This window comes from Platichthys flesus, chromosome 6 (genome assembly GCF_949316205.1).
Source record: "Platichthys flesus chromosome 6, fPlaFle2.1, whole genome shotgun sequence".
NCBI lineage: Eukaryota > Metazoa > Chordata > Actinopteri > Pleuronectiformes > Pleuronectidae > Platichthys > Platichthys flesus.
The window spans coordinates 5,251,798-5,272,260 of NC_084950.1; the positions used below are offsets into that span (position 1 = coordinate 5,251,798).

General features: G+C 41.8%; 2 protein-coding genes across 2 annotated transcripts in view; one reads left to right on the forward strand and one right to left on the reverse strand.

The window, feature by feature from the left end:
* Nucleotides 1-235: 235 nt before the first annotated feature.
* Nucleotides 236-2,765, reverse strand: hsbp1b (heat shock factor binding protein 1b). Its single transcript, XM_062389481.1, has 4 exons — nucleotides 2,585-2,765; nucleotides 1,204-1,270; nucleotides 881-1,007; nucleotides 236-747 (listed from the first exon to the last, which is right to left on the reverse strand). Exons 1-3 carry the CDS (start codon nucleotides 2,627-2,629, stop codon nucleotides 886-888), a joined length of 234 nt encoding a protein of 77 aa, XP_062245465.1. The 5' UTR covers nucleotides 2,630-2,765; the 3' UTR covers nucleotides 236-747; nucleotides 881-885.
* A 1,050-nt stretch (nucleotides 2,766-3,815) lies between these two features.
* The window catches only part of si:dkey-246g23.2 (solute carrier family 66 member 2), a 47,234-nt gene continuing 30,586 nt past the window's right edge, over nucleotides 3,816-20,463 (forward strand). The window contains exons 1-3 of the mRNA XM_062390714.1: nucleotides 3,816-4,057; nucleotides 6,730-6,977; nucleotides 7,198-7,331. Of these exons, the coding sequence (XP_062246698.1) occupies nucleotides 6,769-6,977; nucleotides 7,198-7,331 (343 nt within the window). The 5' untranslated portion in view covers nucleotides 3,816-4,057; nucleotides 6,730-6,768. The remainder of the gene's footprint in view (nucleotides 4,058-6,729; nucleotides 6,978-7,197; nucleotides 7,332-20,463) is intronic.

The window sequence follows — 20,463 nt, forward strand, 5'->3', positions numbered from 1 at the left end:
GATAGAGGAAAAATCCCTGTTGCTCAGCAAACCTCAGTGTAATAATAAAGTCATTCCAATACATCATTAACAATGTAGCGCAAACAAAACATGCAACAAAGTCATTCCAGATAATCTGCTTCTAAAAATACAGCTTGAAAAAATAAACTGAAACACACTGAGCACCTCAGAGTTAATTAGTTAAAAAAATGACTCAGCACCTGGACAAATATTATGTGATACATGACAAACAGCGTCGTATTAAATAGTTTTAATAGAAGAAAATCAGAACTGGAATGCATCCAACATCTTGGTCGTTAACGGTGCTGCTTGTAAAACACTGCAGGCTTCAGATGTTCGTGGTGGTGGGGGCGGAGCTTCTACTGGCCTGTCAGCCGGCCGGTTACACTTCTCAGCACAGGCTTGAGCAAAGCCGTCCCCGTCGGCCTTCGCCTCACGGGACCGAATTAACTACGACAAACGAGGGCAGCTGGAAAAAAAAAAAGAAACCTCCAAGTCGTCACACTAAAATCCAAAGTTGCATTCCTGCATGTGAGCATTTTAAGTTCCAGAGGGCTCGTCACACTATTCTAGCCTACAAATAATGTTCAGCTTTCCAAGTCATTACACAACTGTAACCGTGTATCACAATATTCAATATATATATAAAAAAAAAAGCATTTCACACAACAACAAATCAATAGAAGTCATTTCCAGGGATGAGAGTCTGCTGCTCCCGGAGTCGGGACCGACTTCACACCTCGTTATCTGCGGGACAGACAAAACAAATGGTCTGAGACTGAGGAGGCATTGGTTCACATTTTACTACACTAACAGGACCGAGATGAAGAGAAAGAAATGTGAAATCCCAGGTGGAAAGCTCGATGGACGTTGTTCTCACCTTCATTATGACCCTGGACCCTCTTTCGCCTTCTCTGGTGGTGCCTCGATCTCCTCCACACCCGCCTGGGTCATCAGGTCAGAGATGTTCTTCTCCAAGTCGTCAATACGTGTGCTCATCTCATCGAGTGGAAAGGTGGTTAAGGTAAATAACTAAAAACATTACTATTAAATGGGCAAAATTATGTTTGTCAATCAGTATTAATTAGAATGTGCAGCAAGAAGCAGATGTTGGATTAGGCAATTAACAGAGTTAAAGAGGCACTTATTCAAGAATATAATCAATGAATAAGTGACTGCTGGTGTTTTTTCATGAAAGGATATTTCTGCCGATGATCTGGTCTGACATGGTCTGGAACTTGTCCTGCATCTGTTGCAGCAGAGTCTGGACCTGGAACACAAACCAGCAGAGACACTGTGAGTGACTGGTTCACAGAAGGTGGAATTTAAATTCTAACAAAAGCCAGTGCACGAAAAACCAGATTAACAACACAGGGCAGTGGCACCACCGGCTATAATTCACCACACTGGAGCTCTATGAATAATTTGAAAGGGAGGGCGGTGGGGGGGGCAGCAAGACAATGATAACATAGGTATCTTGTTTCCTTGACGACAATGTAAAAGCTCTGTAACCATGGTAGAAATAATCTTTGATTCACTGCAGAACAGTGAAGTCATTTTCTTCAGCCGACACTGATCAGTGCTGATTAATACATGTTCTTGAATTCAAATGGATTGCATTCATTTATTTCCTTTCAACATAGCTTTGCTCTGACCCACTGATTTAACGTTCATGTGTTATTTCATTTAGGTTTGACCCTTTTCTCCTCTGGAGAGTTTTATTCTTATATCTGGGCCCTGATGTTGCTTTAAATCGTTTCCTGTCGTTCTTCAGTTTTAACTTTGCAAAGCAGCTTATACAGATGTTTAAATGAAGGAAGGTTATTTTATATCATCCAGATTATAACATTACATTTCATCCTCAGGTGGATTTGGTGAAACTGTAATCGTGAGACAATACATTGGTAATATAAAAGTGAGTAACTGAAAACACAACTCCATGGACACCTCCTTTAACATTTAAGGGAAAAAGGGGACGTTTTTATTAGCTTGAGGCCATAATTTCAGAGAATACACATCACGTAAGGTATTAGTTATTTATATAAAAACTTTTTTTTTTAATTTTAATTTTGACCGAAACTCGTGGCCTCTTCTTCCAGCTCATCACCATGACAACACTTAAAAAACACAACCTCAGCTATCTCTTCACATTCCGATGCACGAGATCAACTTTAAATCAATTGTGTGAAACCACAAATTATTACTACAAAAGAACGACATCGACAACTGTAAAAGTTACGATTAATGCAAATGAATCTGTAACGACACAAACACACACGAGTTTGAGCTGTTTATGTAACACTAAGCGTTTCACTAGTTGTGATGGGAGTGATGCAACTCAGAAGAGCGAAATCACAACACAACGTGGAAGCGCACAAAAAACACAACAACGTTCATTACACACGCGCTCTGTTATTATACAGGCGAAAACAAACGGAACTAAGAAGCTACACGTTAGCTAAACTCCAGCTAGTCGTTGCTTGCTAACTAGCTATCGGTAGCTATTAGCTAGCCAGCTTTAGCATCGATGTTGTCGTCGCTGAGCCAGCGCGGTTTACGAGGACGGGGCGTAATGGCGACTCACCACGTTAGTGAGGTCCTGCACAGACTTGGGGTCAGTCTCAGCCATGGTGTGATGATTATCGGCGCCGACACGCTGACGAAAAGTCAAATAATGTTTCGGGAGGCTAACTCGCTAAAAAGGCTAACAGCTCGAGACGTCGCACCTTCGCCTGCACCGTCAGCTGTTCCGACACGAAGTCTCGCGAGAGTTGACCCGCGTGTGGGAGCTGTAGTTTTGAAGCACGTTGTAGTTCACTTCTCCTCGTGGCCTCAGGAATTTCCAGTGCTCCTTGTTTGTTTAATACTCACAATGTTTTTATATGTATATTATATTCATTTTAAATTATTATTATTACCTATATGAGGACAGTGTTTTTTTTCCTTATGGGGACACAATAAAGTCCTCATCAGTCATTTACCTTTATTGTGAAGAGATGCTTTTTAATGTTGGATTTAGTTTGTCAAGATGTTTTACTTCAGTTGAATACAAACCTGTAAATCATGTAATATCATATATATATATTTAACACAATGATAGAGACCTGCCCCCCACCTTTTGAGTTGTATCAGTCAGCTGGACAGCACAGAAGAGGAGGAGGGGGGGGCACAGTGATCTACTTCTCACAGTTAATGTGCAGTGACCTGGATGAATTCACATGATTTCAATATAAAGCTGCTGAGGTCAAAGCGGAATTATCAATATTAATCATCACAGTATGTCGGCCACCGAAGTATTCACCGTTATTTCTGAAGGATCTCGGAGCTGATATCACGTGATGTCACCAGATGTTTTTTGTTTTTAGAAGCATGTTTTTATTTTAATCTTTTTTGTATATAAAGCACTTTTAGCTGCATTACTTGTATGAAAAGTGCTTTACAAATACAGTTTATTATTATTTATGAAGCTATTTACATGTATACTGTATATCTACACAGATATTTCCTCATATTCTCAGTTAATTACACATACATTTTCAGATTGTAACTCTGCATATTTTTGTATACATGCACACATAGTTATGGTGAATCTAATTAAATAAATGTAAAATATAAAAGTGCTTTCAAACGTTGCAAGAGCCAAAGTTCTCAATACAAAACAATGTGTTAGGGCTGTACAATATACAAAAATAATTATACTTTAAAATCACAACATAAAACACACAATAAGTCAGCAAATTTAAAGCAAGGAAAATACACGTACAGCATTTGCTCTCTTCAAATAAACATTTGTCATACATTTAAATCTAAATAGCATTAAATGAATATAAGTCAGAGTAATTTTCTCTGAAGCCATTGAGACCAGACCGTGCGCGTGTTGTTGTGTGATCGGGCGCGTGCACGTGTCTCCTCCTCTCGTGAGCCCGAGATTTGAAAGTGAAGCTGTGTGAGGAACAGTGTGTGTGTTCTCACGCTGATCCTCGGTGTGTGCGTTTGTTTTTGTGTGTGTGTGTGTGTGTTTTAGATAAAGTGGGGACGTGGATGAAGCTGAAGCTCGGTGAGTTCAACTCAAACATATTCATCTGCAACATGAGCAAAGTTAAAATCCGGGGATTGAATCCTCACCGGGAGCGATGGACACTGCGCGTGCTGCGACGGAGCGTTTTAAAACCTCCGAATTACTCCTGAGGAAAACACGCACAATCCCTCAGAGGATTGGAGAGAGTCTTTGTTATCTCTGCTTCTGAATTCAGATCTACACGCGTGTTGGAGCTGCTGACGCTGTGAGTGTGTGTCTGTCTGTGTGTCATGTTACTGAAGCTGCTGCCGCCGCTGCTCCAGAAGCCCAAAATTGATGTGTGAGAGCTCAGGCATGTTTGGCCCAACCCCATGAAGCTATGCTGTGCTTACATAACAACACACAGGACGTGGATCAGTGTGTGTGTGTGTGTGCACTGTGTACACACACACACACACACACTGCAGAGGGAAATATCCTGGATGGTTAAATTCTTGAACAATGTTTAACTCCAGTTAAACTTTATGCACGTTTTTTATTGGAAGTGTTGACCGTTGTAAGTTTGCATCTGCTCTGCACAGTTAGTGATCTCTAAACCTTTTAAAGTTAATGAGACTCTGCAGACTGTGAATCTCTGTATATGAGTGAAAATTATATATCAACAATATCAGTCGACATCAATAATAATCAGGATAAATGTCATTATTATTATTTCTATTATAAGTTTATAAACTTATTTTGATTCCTGCTTGGAAGGTTCAGTTGTAAGCTCTTCTTTATTCTCAGAGACTTGATAAATAGCAACATTTCTATAAAACTGAGGTTGATCAATTTCTTCCACTGTGCTTCTTGAGTGTACACACATATCGATATACACATGTTGTTCTATTATCATTATTGAAAATCATATTGTTATAATTCTTGATATTGTTCTGTTTCACTTGGGAGGTGTGGTCTTGACTGGAGCAGTATTGTGTTGTTACTTAACACAGAGTAATGTGAGATTACAGATGTATCATAAGTAGATTTCACTATGCAAAGCTGCATCTGCTGTGAAACAACCTTTCATCAGCAGGGAGTTGTACAAAAGGAACCTGTTGGTGAGGTTTACTTTTTATGAAGTCACGTTTAAAGTGCTTCGTCATCTTGTGCTGACCCCGAGTCGACTGGTTGGCTGATCCCTTCATAATGACTCATCAGCTGACCGGCTGCCAAAGATGTCGCCTGTGGGAACAAAGGGCCTAATGTTTACATTACGCTGGCCGTCTGTTTTTAGACTGGACGCATGGAAATAGTTCTGTGATGCAATAAACAAATTACACAGCAACAAGAAGAAACGCACATGAAACAGGCCACTGATATGGAGTTTTAGGGGAAATGCTGATATTAGGGAGTAGCCTTCACGAGTTGTACATAAATTCAAGACTAAGATAGAGATTTCAAGAATAATATTACAAGAATAAAGTTGTAATCTACTTATAAATTTTTGAGTAAATAAGTAGCAAGCACAACCAGTTTCTGCTGGAGTATATATATATATATATATATATACCTTATAGATACCTTGATATTACACAGTGTAGAACTACCTGTACATTAATAACTGTAAATTAAAAGAAAACACAAATACAACCAAATTTTTACAAACTGAATTAAGAAAATAAACATTTTTCTTAATGTACAATGTTGCAGTAAAATACAAGTTTTTATATTGTAAACAATCATAAATGCAGATACAATTATGTAGGTTATGGACTGAGACTGTTTGGACTCCACTCCAGCTTCAGTGCTTCTCACAGTTTGCTCAGGAAGTGTAGATCATGATTGTGTGTACACAGCAACACACTGGCAGTTACAACACATTCACAAGCCATGTCCAGTACAGAAAAATAAAACGACATTCACTGTGTCTTAAGCCAGTATCTGTTATGTGTTATTATCCCCCTCAGGAATTCCTGGAAACACTTGGTATGAAATACCAGTAATTTAAGGAGTAGTTGATTCAAACAGTGGTGATGCAGACAGAACAGTTTGGTCATATTAAGTATTAAACTGTGTGCAATGTGTTGCAGTCTGATGAAAGTTGGTTTGTGAGACACACGTGTATTTTGACTTGTTATCTCCGGACTGTGGCAGCTAACACTGACTCCACCCGCCGAGGTTACATCTGCCACACTCCCAGTGCCCTCCTGTCGGCTGTTTAACCTTTCACTTTACTCCAATTGGTATAATTCACACCTTTGACTTTTCTTCCGCCATCCCACTAACTCATAAAGCCCCAACGCTCACTTCTACAAGTCTTATTTTATCAGTAATGTTGAGGACTGCTATTTAAGTGTTTAGAAAAAAAGTCATCAGATAAATAAGTAAAAAACAAGCTTACTGGGAAATTCATTGAAACTACAGCAGCTAAATGGAACCATTTTTATATTTACACCTCTGCTTTCTTACTGGGACAAGTCAAAATGTCTTCCACCAAAAAGGAACATTAGTCGAATGTTTGACGTTCATTTTATTTCCAATAGAGGTAAGGCTCTTTTGCTGTCAGTTAGGTCATTCTGGCTTCTGCCTAAATTAGATATCTTCCTAATTTAAACCAGGCAAAAGAAATGCATGGTCATATACAACCGATGTATTTGATTGTTATCAGATTTGTAGATTTTGTTGCTGTTTGACGTCATAACTGATGAATCTCGTTTTCTGTGTCCAAGCTGTGACCTCTCGACGCCGCTGAGCTCCCCCCCCGCGTGATGGATGCAGAGGATGTTCTGCAGGACGAGGACCTGGACGCCTCGTGGACGCTCTTGTCCTGGCTGGCGTCCTGCGTCATGGTGTTCGGGGGGGCCCTGCCCTACGTGCCGCAGTACCAGGATATCCAGCGGAGCTCCAACACTGAGGGCTTCTCCACCCGAGTGTGCCTGGTGCTGCTCGTCGCCAACATCCTGCGCATATTCTTCTGGTGAGCGTGAGAGGGGAAAAGCTTTCAGAATGTTTTCTGGATATTCTCCTGGTTGCTTTTGTCCTTTGATCATGGTCAGAAGTTAATGGAACAGGGATAAATAGATTGATTATATTACCCGACACACATGCTGAGCATCTTCTAGTTTTGCCTGTGCTACTTGGCTGTATCTGTGTACAAGTTCCCTCCTGTGACTGGTGTTTTGTTCATTTCTTTTCAGGATAGGAAAACAGTTTGAGGTGACCCTGCTGCTCCAGAGTGTGGTGATGATCCTGACCATGTTCGCCATGCTCCACCTCTGCTGCACGGTCCACAACACCAACCGAGTGAGCACCAGGCAGCACAGACTCACAGGTAACACACTCTGTGCCCAAAAACCATGAAATATTACCAGACACCATAACCGTATCATATACAGGGTGACGTGTATGATCATTTCGAGGCAGCAAATGACATCCACCACTTCACTGTGTCAGCAGTTTAAATACCGAACTCCTTCCGCTCGCCAAAAGATGGAGCTATTGGAAAGGCTTTCTTTTCAAGGCTGCTGTTTTCAAAATGCTTTTCCCTGCGTCAGCCACTGTTTTCCTGTCCTGTCTTATTTAAATTTTACTTATGCTCAACTGAAAGGCTGCTGTGGGCTCCGTGTGTCTTGACATTGAAACATATTCTTTTGTTCACGAGTAAAAGTAACAACAGTATCATAGATGTTAAGATATGGGAGAAAGTGCAAGGCAAAGCAGAAATGTCCAGTGGATGTATTAGTTGGTGCAATATCGTGTGTGTGTGTGTGTGTGTGTGTGTGTGTGTGTGTGTGTGTGTGTGTGTGTGTGTGTGTGTGTGTGTGTGTGTGTGTGTGTGTGTGTGTGTGTGTGTGTGTGTGTGTGTGTGTGTGTGTGTGTGTGTGTGTGTGTGTGTGTGTGTGTGTGTGTGTGTGTGTGTGTGTGTGTGTGTGTGGAGAAAGTGGATGAGGCATCGTTCTTGGGTGAGATGAAGGAGGAGATGAAGAGAGCTAAGATTAAGCAGACCAATATTGGCTGTGCAGTGTGTGCATATGTGTGTGTGTATCTTAGGTCTGCAAGTGCAGGAGGACGCCCGTCCAACACTATGTTCAGGGTCACTCTGTATAGGCGGCTGTCGTTTACGTGTAATTGTATTTTTTTCACAGACCCTCGAGTTGATTGCTTTTGTAAATACTCTGACAGGGAGTCAATCTTTGTGTAGCTTTTATTTGGTATCGCTGTGATCATGCAGAGCAGGAAGCGTTTATTAAAGCCATAAATTATCATAACTGTTTGCCTGATGCGTGAGGACGGAAGTATTTGTTTATAACGACATAATGCGAGTGTGTTTGTTATCCTGTCAGTGACAGGTTGTTTAAAGTAAAGTTTGGTTTAGAAACAAAACATTAGTTCTGTGTTGACGTGAGATTTATGATCGTGTTTAAATCTCATCATCAGCCACTGTCTCATTAAAGCCTGCTTTCGAAATTGGTTAATAAAAGACGATCGGTGGAAGATTCTTATCTGTTCATTATTATGCCAGCGACACCCAGTGGCTGGAGGAAGTATGTTTTCCAATATGTCCGCCCATCCATCCCACACGATATCTCAGGAACACCTTTTGGGAATTTCTTCAAGATTGTCACAAACACTTATTCGGCCCAAGAATGATATGATTAGATGTTGGTGGTCAAAGGCCTAATGCAACTGTGACCTCACAACTCATGTTTTCCCCTTGTGAACATCATATCTCGGGAAAATCTCCAGGAATTCATTTAATGTTTGGTATTTTCCTAAAATGTTGAGCAGAGGTCAAAGGTCACGATGACCTCAAATGAGTCTGACAAAAAATGACCATAGACTGAAATTGCTGTGGTTGGCGGAGACGTACAACCGCAAAGCTGTAACTGTAGTTTATCTTAACTCTCATGTAGTATTAGTTCACATGTTGGCAAACACAGTGAACAATTAATCCCAGAGATTTTAGATTCATCAAGTTTGAGCCCAGGATTAATTCTTCGTCCACTAGTTAGTCCAACACTCATACTCAGCAGGACCAGCCTCTCACTAGCAGGGCCCCGACTCTGAAGGCCGATCCTGGGATCCTGTTTCACAGAGTGCGGGTTCGATGGGGGGATGGTGGGGCCGAGACAAGAATAGCTCAACTGCACTTCGTCCCATCTCTCCTCCTTCCACCATCCCACCTTCCTTCAGTCTTTCCAACAGACCAGGGTCATCTCTATGTAAAGCAGCTTCCTCACATCACATTTGTTTGTTAGCATCACTTCCAGATATGCGTCTGTTTTTCAGTTCCCTTCACGCTGCTGTCAATTCACAGCTTCCTCGGTTGCTCTTTGCTTTTCTTTTCCTTCACCTTCCTTATTATTTCCCCACTTCCCCCCCCCCCCCCCCCCCCTCTTCCTCTGTCCCCTCACCTCTTCCTGCCTTCCTGTTGCTGTTCCACCTGCTGCCACCGCATTTCCTCCTCTCCCCCCCTCTGGTAGGGTCGTCTGAGACCACAGAGCATGTGTCCTACTGAGGTCACTATGATCCCCCCCCCCCGGCTCGCCTGCCTACACCTGTCCCCCACTTACTGACCTGAATTTCCACCTCCTGCAGACACACTCACAAACAGAGTGATAAGGTGATGCACTTTGTCTGTACAATCACTGGTAACACAACTGATTCCTGTTACAACAGCCTCCACCCGTCTGGTTTCCTCTGTCCCTGCTTGTGAGAGCTGTCTCACTTCATTTTGTATTTCAGTGACGTGCAGTGTGTCAGATGACTCTGATGCTCAATGTGCCTCTGATGAACTTTGGCCCACTGCTTTGATTCATGTGGAGTCCAACCTCACATTTACAAGATTTTTCCTTAAAATACAACTCGCTCATCATCACTGATGTGACCCTGGATCCTTTAATGTGACTAAAATAATCTTAAAAAGAATCACTATCAGGTTTTGTGTTTGTTTGTGTGAGTCTGTTGTCCTACTTGTTTCCCTGCTGCGTTTTACACGAAGCTTTATCTGTAAATTCAAGCTCTATGCAGAGACATTAGAGTTATGGTAATAGTAATGGGAATAACAATGATGACTGTGATAATTATAGCAATATAGTAATAATAATGACATCAATAATTATAATTCTAATAGCAGTAATTGTAGCAGCAGGATTCTCCTCCTTAGAAAATAAGTGTGTTGCATCAACTTTGAGCTTGAATGTTATTGTTTGTTCATTTATTGAGATACTTTTTTCATATCATCACTGCATGAACTTTGTCAATGTTAACATCTCATGACATGTGCGACTAAATATTAAAACCACATCACTGACTGGAACCACAGTTGTTCTGGAAGAGTCAGTAACTTCTTCTTTGTCTACTCAGTTTTCATATTAGATTGGAAATACAGAAAAATGTCCATAAACTAAAGTTTTTTGGAATTCAACTCCCTCGTCTAAACTGATGTTCACCTCACATTTACAAAAATTTAGTTGAAAAAACAATTTTTCAACTAAATTTTTTAAACCAACAAGAGCCAAATTAAAATGCAGATTGTTTCATTTTCATTTAAGTGAGAATCCAAATAGTTTACCCGTCAAACCAGTTAACCTTCATTATCATTAATGACTGGCTGAATATGGATGTTATTTTGCTGTTTGTGTGTTTGTGTGTGTGTGTGCACATTGGCATGAGGTACATTAGCTTTTATTTCTGCTGCACTTTAAATGTTGTACTTCACATAATCTAAGTCATAACCTCTAGAAGTACAACTTTAATATATGTGTTTATATATTGTTAAAATGTGTTTGCTATGTGCTAAACTGAACAAAAGTTAAAGTTTGGTCACTGGTTGGAGCCCATGAGCCTCTGTCGTGGTCTCTGCTGAGCTGAGTCAGAGCTGTGACTTTGCACTGACTTCCAGTTGTGGCCCCTGGGTTCCACATTAACAGTCCCAGCCTGATGATACAGGGATTGGGAGGCTGATAGGAGGGAGAACAGAAAGGAGACGTTCAAAGACAAATGTGACCCGAGGCTACGGAACAACCAAAGTTACTTTGAACAAGTGAAAATAGAAAATGCAGGAGCTGTGGAATTGTTGAGTAAAGGCACTTTGCTTATATCTAATTACAGCGTTAATGTGGTTCAAAGATAATTAAAAAATGATAAATTTAGGGGTTAATCTTTGTAGCTGGTGTTAGTGAGTCCGTCTAGGATTTAATAATAGATAGAACGACACCCCCCTCTTCTGTTGGACTGAGCTTTAGCACGTACTAACTAATATTTAAAAATGTATCTCAGGTGTCAAGATATTTGGATTTAACTCTGAATGCACAGTTTTACAGGTTTATCTTCTTCTTTATCTTCTTCTCTATAAACCAGCCAATGGCAGCTCTTGCCACACAAATCCCATTTTGTGAGTCACTGGGCACAGAGCCACTCTTCCTATTTAAGATGCAGTTTGTGGGAGTCAGCGAGTGCTCACCAGACCATAAACAGAGGAAGAGATGGGACTCTTGATAGCCGGCGCTGACCCTGCGGTCAACCTTAAAACTGTTACGTTCAAGTGGTGAAAGCAATTTCAATTTGCTTTAGATAAACTCTTCAGGAGAGGTTGGACGGAGGAGATATTGGAAGCGTGATATGAATTACCTAAAGAAGATGGGCTCGCAGGGTCGCCGGCTAATTCATCGTCTACTCTGTAGTGTTGCAGGGATTGAACTCTCACTCTGCTTTTATTCTTCCAGGTGAGAAAACATCTGGCTGCAATTTATTTCCCTCTAAAGCACAGCTCTGTTTTTCTGCAGCTACGGCTCAGTTCAGCACTGAGCAGAGGAAACCGACTCTGGCTCTTCAGGCTTCGGTCTTACAGCTGGAAAACCACTGAGGACCCACTGATGTGATCCAGAGTTTACCTCTAATTAAAGTAGTGATTTATCAACAGATGAATAAGCAGTGCCGAGGGCGCAGTGGAAAGCCTGATTGTAAACAAGAGTGGAACATTTAACCTCTTTCAGTTTCACCTCTGCTATTTCAGGATGTGTCTGACTCAGTGGTCGTCATATTTTATTTTACATCAGGTCAGGCCTGTTTAAAAATTAAGAGACACAAACTAAAAGTATATTTTTAGATTTTTCTGCTGGTATGTTTGATTGTGAGCCAGATGACTAAAACACTACTGGACAGAGATTACTGGGAAACTTGAAAGATGTTGTCTGGATCCAGGAATTATTATATAGTTTCTTAAACATTGCGAGATTAGAGTCGGACAAGCTTGTGATGACTCGGGGGGAGAGAGATCACTTTGATTCTAAAAAACACATTGTTTCATCTTGATTCACTCTCCTTCTGCATCTTCTCCGAGGCTTCCACAAAACCAGTTGGGTTGAAACATCACAAGTTCTGGATCTTGTTTGCTGGTCGGGTTTGAACACTGTGCTGACTTTGTTTTGGAAGACTGTGACAACACTGACACACACACACACACACACACACACACACACAAGGGAACTTTGTCCTCTGCTTTTGACCCATCTGGTGAGCATCGCAGGACACACAAAACAGAGCAGTGGGCAGCCATGCCAGTGCCTGGGGAGCAGATGTTGGGGGAGTAAGGTGCCTTGCTCAGGAGCACTTAGACAGTGGGGGTAGGGAGAATGCTCTTTGGAACAGATCCAGGTGTGTTTTTTGTTGTCACTGGGAGGACTCGAACCAGAGACCTTCCAGTCCAATGTCCGTAGCTTTCTGCCCATAGTCTAATTTCTTCTGCCACTAGTCCACCGCCTCTCTTACACACACACACACACACACACAGACATACACAAACACACCTCTGCCAGTTTGGAATTCAACCCTGCTTATTCAGATGCTCTCCTCGACCAGATGGCATCTGTCAATAACAGCAACTTCAGCACCCACTCTGGGCTTCATTAGGCTTGTAACAAATTCAGAGAGTTTGGGCAAGAGACTCTAAAACCTCCCCAGTCCTCTGCTGCAGTAGAAACCAGCGCATCTTACTATTCACGAACAAGTCCCTGTGTTTTGTCTCACATTCTTGTGACAATTCCCATTACTCTGGTGATTCAGGGATGAAGTTAATCAGATGTGCAAGCGGCTGCGTTACTTTCTCAGATCCATGTTCTTTGGTTGTGCCAGGAGGTCTTCCCAGTTGAATAATGCAGTAGATCTGTGGTAACATTGGGGAAATATATCCTTCCTCCCAGTTCCTCTACAGGCTGATGAGATCCATCTCTTTCTCTCATATTGTTGTTGTGTTCACGATTCCTCCTGGTGAGATTGTCCTCATCAGAAAAGTTGTCACCTGCATTTATAGCAGCATCTCTCCTCTCTTATTGAAACTAAACCATTTGGCAGATGACAACACTCCCTCAGAATGTCTGCAAAGTAAACATTGTCTCATGCATCACTAGAAACTTGCTGAATGTGTCACTTCTGAGAATCATTCAGCAACCAGCAAATTGCACCATTTAAAAACAGACTTCCCATCATCTTTGACTGTTTTGTACAAAGACAACCTCATTGTTGCATTCTGGTGTAATTTCCTGCTGATTTTCTCTGGTGCAAGCGTTTCTCTTTTAACTGAAATATTCTCATTCTCTTCCTCTTTATCTTCATCCTGTGGCTGTGAGGTGGTTGGCTGTTGGTTCCTCAGGCTCCTTTTTGTTTTTATTAAAAAAATGGATTATTTCAACACGTTAAGTTGAAGCATACACTGCAACTAGAAGGTCGGTTGGAGAGCACATGCTTCCTCCAAGGCTATCGCCCTATCTCACCACGTTAAAGAAAGAAATCCTGGTTCCTCAGGTTTGTCTGCTCCAAATTAAAAGGTTCCTCCTTGGGTGAGGCCCGTCCCCTCCACATTATGACAAACTACCAAACAAACAAAAGAACAGCAGCGACAACACAACCTTCTCGGCGGAGGTAATAAAGATCAAGTGCTGCCCCCAAGTGGCAGCAGGGTGACGGTCTCGACAGACATTGTTTGAATTGGAAATCATTGAGGGGGTTCAGAGGCCACGCAAAGACCACCAGGGGTCAAGCGTCTCAGGTCAAGTCAAGTGCATAAGTGGCTGCCTCACACACTTGCACACAATTACATGTTGTGAGTCCCATTAAAGGTGAAGGTGTGTTTATTTTCCCCTTGCATCTTATAGGCAGAGACAGTGAGCCTTCACACTTATGTATGTGTATTTCATTTGCATTAATTTGTGACTCTGCAGATGACGACTCTACTTCTGACTCGTATCTGCGACACTCAGGCAGCACTGCAGCGCAAACACAAGCACACGCACAATTTTTGTGCAACTCATCCAAATGCATTTACATATCGTACTCCACCCAGGAAAATATTCTGTTTGCTCTCGTCGAGTGTGTTTAATTAAAACTCCCGATAACAGTAAAGTTTAATTAGAAAGTCAAATTAAGTCAGGCAGGTGAGAGCCGCTTTATTAATAGACGAGCGTATTGGATTACTTGAGGAGAATATTTAAAAAATGCAAATAAACAACACGCCTCACAGAGGGAGGAACGTGTGGAGATGAATGTTTTGCTTTTTAAATTATCACAGAAGAGCAGCAACGTGCAAACATCCTCCTGAACCACAGATAGGTTTTGTAATTACCTTCAGGATGGAGGAGGTTGTTTTCCCAGGACATTGTTTTGCTTTGTGTAAGAGACATTTGCAGTTGTGAGTGTTGGGAGGTGTTCACAGCCGAGGGAGGAGCAGGGACTGTTCCTCATGTGTGATGGCTGAAGGTGACCATGTAGCTCTCATGGTTCTGTCACAGGCGGCTGGAACACATGTCCCAGCTCCTCCATGTGATGTTGTTTGTCAAATGAAAAACCTGTCAGGAGGACTTAGACTCCGGAGGGATCATCAGCTCCTCCTCCTCACAGGGGACAAGTGCAAGCCTCTAGTTTCTACTCTACTTTTATATACTTTTGTAATACTGCCAGCATTTTCTTTATTGTTTCAGATTTAAATTGGAACTAAGATCACAGATTACTCTTAATATGGGAAAATATGTATATTGCATATATATATATATTTATAAAATGCACATGTTTTTTTCTTTATAAAATGCAGTTTCGAAAATGCACTTTATTAAATGTAATAAAACGCTGGATAGTATGGGTCCAATAATATATTAAATAAAAGTGTCCTTTAATTACGATGACAGAAAAAAAGGTGGTTTATAGAAAATGTGCTAACATGAGAAATCTCTTGCGTCCTTTGGTCCTTGTCTGACTCGTGAATTAAATGGATGAAATGTAACTTTAGGGACAATCCACCTCAGATCTCTTGGTCAGTCAATGTCACAGCCGGAATATATTACCTCCTTTTACAGGATGAATTAATGAGGAAAAACCTTTTTATCAGACATTTCATACTTAGTCTGAATCAGATTTGTTCCTAGTTGACCCACCTTGTCCAAAGAGGTCGCATCAAACACGACGGAAACTCTGTGCTTTCAAATTGGATTTTATTTTTAATACTGAGAAAAATTTCCCAGCTGCAGTGGGGTCAGCCCTGATCCCCGCTCGTTATTTATGGACGTGGGTTAGTAATTCATGAATTTACCTCCTGACCCTGTCGAATTGTTTTGGTCATTCAGGGCAAATGTGCCGCCTCATTAGACCGGCACAAGAGAGGAGACCTAACTAACAGGCGCCATCTTTCACCATCCATTTCTGTCATAGAACCGGTAGGTAGGTAGGTGACAATCCTATGTTTTACATCTGTGTTAGTGTTATACCAGATTGTGTGTTTGTGTGTGTGTGTGTCCGTGGTGTCCATTAAGACGTCCACGGACAGTATGAGGCGTCCAGATGTCTGCTAACAGAACAGTCGATACCTTTGAGTGACGGTTCACTCGATGGGAGACTCGGCCTCAGCTTGCTCAGTACAGCAGAGCTGACTGTTTTATGTGGCAGAATATATCAGAACAATAAACTGTCTTACCTTGCTGATACGGATATTAATCAGTACATTTATGAACCATGATTCAATTGCATTCACGTATTCTGACAAGGACTGAAGCTGGAAGGTTCTGTCTGGTCCAAATGTACATTACATTACATTTCATTCAGCTGACGCTTTTATCCAAAGCGACTTACATTAAGTGCATTTAACCCCCGAGGGTCCAAATGTAATATCTCAAGTTGTGCTTGTTGTGTTGCTGTTGCGTGTGTCAGGATTGGCCTCCATATCGATCAAGGACAGAACAAATAACAGAAATCAACCAGAGAAACAGGAAATAGGAAGGTTGTGCCCCCCCCCCCCCCACCATCACTGCGGAGGGAGTTCCCTGTAGAGGACTCGATACTGAGCTCAAAATGAGATGAAAACACCACTTTCAGACTCATTTTCTCTGCAGCAGTAAACACGTGGTTGTTGTTTCATATCCACATCAGCAGGTGCTCACTGCGTCTGCTGAGCTTCATTTCCCACTTGAGTTAATAGAAAAACGCTGAAACATTTGCTTCTTTTCAATCAAGGCCTTTTTTCTGTTTGCCACTGAGTCACAGCTGAGGTTTTTTATTCATTCCTTTTTATTCCGACGTGACACAATATTGTTGACGCATCACACAGGTCTCTCCTCTCCTCTGTCGGGGGTTTTACTTTCATTAAGTGGGAGCGCGATGTAATCCCATTCAACTCAGTTAGTGACCATCGCTTGTTAATTATTTTTCACGATGCAGTGCGGGATACAATGAGTCTAGTGTGTAATGTATAACACACACACACACACACGTATATACACACTCAGCTTCTCATTCTTAACTCATACCCTGCATCAGTTTAATAGACACACATTACCGGCCGTACACATCATACTAGACAAAGATCTGTGTTCTATCCCTCTGTTGTCAGTGCTGCTGTCAGTGCTGATGTCAAAGTTAATGGTTGAGGGAAGAGCCTTTGCCGAGTTAGACGTCTTCTTTCAAGCGGATGGTGTCACGTCACTGACACGTTGACATTCTCACTGATTCATGGACTGAATTCACTTTCCACTTTTCAACCACGACGGGAGTATTTGATTGAAGAATACAAAACAAAAACAAAGCAACGTGTAAGATGAACTGAAGGTGTCAGGCACATAGTCTGTTTAATGTTTATTGAAGTGCGACGTTTTTTCTAGGCCTTGTTGCCTTTAAATAACAAAACCACATCTGTATTACTGCACTAACATTGTTGGACCGGCCCTCTCGGCAGTTTCCTCACGTATGGAAAAGTATAATCACTTTGACTTTCATTGATTTTCTTGCTCCTGCAGGTTTTCCTCCGTACGCAATTCAGTTTTCTTTTATTCTTGGTGCTGATATGGATGTTAGCAGACAGCAATGATTGTACAGAAACATATGTTGTTATTCAATTTCAATCAAAAGCAGCTTCAATCTACATTCAAGAGACTGGAAAATATGTTAAATTAAGGTTATGCCCCATTATGCCTGATGTCACTAATTTGCATCTGACTAAATTTTATATCTACTGTAAATTGAAATTAACAATCTCCACTTAATTTAGCATCTGTATGACAGCCAAAAACAAGAATTATATTTGTTTTTCTATAATTGGAAATTAATTCATTAAAGCCACAAACCGAGGACCACATTAAACACACACTTCTGAAGTATTCCTCCTGTAATGAGCTCGATTTTAACTGTCATCCGTGCAAGGGGAGCCGCCAGCAGGGGAAAGATAAATATCCTGCACACATTCGATATATTAAATCTTTGTCTCTTCCGCTCATTATCCTCTTTTTTATCGAAAGCAACACAGTTTTTTTTTAGTTTTAACGTTTTGCAGTGTTTGTCCCGTTTGTTTTTATACCTCAAAGACAAGTGATGACTAAGACCTAAGTACATAAAGTGGTTTAATAGCCGACACTGCAGAGGAATAACTCTAAACGTCCTGCAGCGATGGACATAGGGGTGAGCGGAGCTGTCTTGTGACTCATTCGATTAGAGTTATTCGGAGAGTTAATGCACATTAGTCCTTGACTCGTCCATGTCAAGGAGGCGGCGTGATAAGCACGGATCCCCTGTGAGGTCTGAACTCATTATTCCCTCATCGAGCCGAGCAGAAATGAGCTCTCCCGTCTCTGGGCTGCGTCGCTCAGCGTGTTGTGCTCTGATCAGACCTGATCAGGGGGAAAGTGAGAGACTCAAACTTCAAAAACACTCCAGCTTGCTTATTAAGAGGGAACTCTGACTGTTCGCACACATACAGATCATGAATACTCCTGGCCCCGAGGCAAAAGGCATCACCATAAATGAATCGCTGGTAAAAACACATGATTCTTAATTGTTTTTCTTTTTGCTCATTACAGAAATAATTGGACAAATACGCCGCTGGTGTCAGTTTAATCCTTCCAGCTAAGTTCACGAGTTCGAGAATTTGACATACGCTTGAAATGAATACACACGGCCTCACATAGAAAAGTTTTCCCACTCTAAACTTTCCGGGATGATGCCTCGTGTAGAGGAGCAGGAACCTGTGTGTAGAGGGTAGTAGAGGAACCGCAGGGTGCTCCATGCCCTGGGCTCTGTGTCCTCCAGGAGACACCGGACATGCCCTGACTTCCTCTGACTCGTCTCCAGCTGGTCACACTGTGCTTCCTGAGAACATGAGCGCCTGAAGGACTGCCCTCAAACACTGACACATACACACAAACACACACACACACCTGTAAAACTCAGACAATGACAAATACACAAAACTGGCAGGATATTTTCCTCCATCCCTGATAAAACAGCAGGACACCAGATAATTAGATAACAGTCTGATGTCTTGTGAATTTTCCTCTTCTTGTCCTTTGACCGTTGAGCAGCTCAGATCATTATCAGAATAACAACTAGAGTAAAAAAACAAAAGCTGCAACACAAACAAGTCCTTGTTAACTCGTCCCTCTGCATCTCCACGAGTAGGAAGGCTGTGGCCAACAAGCTCAAACTAGAGGGCCGCCATTTTTTTAAATGATTAGTTATCTGAGAGAAGAACAGATTATCTCTGCTGTGGAAGTGATTCTAACTGAGTCCATTGACTTCGGGGATTATATTTTACCAGACAGCTAATGACGCTTCCACATGATGAACAGGAACTAAATGAAAGTTGTCCGACCCCGCTGTCCTCCTCTTTGTCTAGTCCAGGATAATGATGAGGAAAATCAAATCTGTGTCCATATTTATTAGGGGATGGGACTAATCCAGTTTATTTACCCTTTAGATAAACTGCAAACCAACAGACCATTGGGAATAGTCAAGGTTACCACTGCTGCACAGATTAATCTATTTACCGACTGCCTCGTAAAGACAGTATTGATGTAGAACACGTCCCATTTGCCTGAATGTAATTAACACTTTGACAGCCTTCGATAAGCGAATGTCACAGGGCAGAACATCGCTGGGACATCAAAACATTTCACAGTCTCTCCCTCTTAGAAGACCCCCCCTCCCCCCCACCCCTCACTCTCCTCCACCCCCCTTATTTGTTGTTTTCACACTTCATCCCTCTCTCTCTGTCTCTCTCTATTTAATTCCCCTTCTCTCCACCCAACCCTGTAAATCTCCCTCGGTTTCCCGGCAGTCTAAACGGTGGAGGCAAACCAGCGGACGCTGATGCAACCTCACAGCAACACGGCGTGTTTTCTAATCCAGGGATCCTCTTCCATCTGCATCACGATACAGAGGCAAACACTGACAGACAGAAATCATTCCCCGAACAGCACAAGAAACTCCCCGAGTCCAAATGGATTGTGAAGTGAAGTAAAATATGTTTTATGGACGAGTTGAGTTAAATGTCAGTGTTAACGCTGACGTGGCTCTTTTTACTTTGACAACATTGTTGTTTTTCAACCTCTGCACAGTAATCCTCCTAAAATATATTTTCTTTGCTATGACAAGAAATATCTCTTTAACCAGAGCAGCTCTTCATCCTTAAAATATTTCCTAACCAATGAGGAAGTGATTAACATGTAAATACAAACACTTGCCGACACTAATTGATTGCTAACGAGCTAGCTCTGCAGGCGGCCGAGCTGCAGGGAGCACAGACACTTGAAATAAGACGATGATAAAGAGAAGTTCTCCTTATAACCCCCCCCCCCACACACACACACACACACACACACACACACTGAACTAAACAAATCCCAGGGACAAAAAAAAGCAGATGGACCGACAGGGTTTGCTTCTGTCCAAGCTCGACCCAAATCTAACCCTAACCCAAACAGGTGTTGTGTCCGACATGTGCCAGCCTGACCGATTCATGTGTTTCATTCTCAGTGTGACAGGCGGTCTCGAATATGGTGTTATTATATTCTTTCTGTTTTGTGTTTTTTTTCTTGGTTATGTCTGGTTTATTCTCTGCTGCTGCTAAAACATTCAGCCTGGTTGTTGATACACGTATCTCAGTGTGTAACTACACGTGGCATAGCAAGAGGGAAATAACAGAACGTAGC

Excerpts from the sequence above, each read along its gene's own strand:
- hsbp1b (XM_062389481.1), bottom strand. The coding sequence starts at position 2,629 with ATGGCTGAGACTGACCCCAAGTCTGTGCAGGACCTCACTAACGTG. Across the intron at positions 1,271-2,584 it reads TGCAGGACCTCACTAACGTG|GTCCAGACTCTGCTGCAACA; the intron begins GTGAGTCGCCAT and ends TTTGTGTTCCAG. Across the intron at positions 1,008-1,203 it reads AGACCAGATCATCGGCAGAA|TCGATGAGATGAGCACACGT; the intron begins ATATCCTTTCAT and ends CCACCTTTCCAC.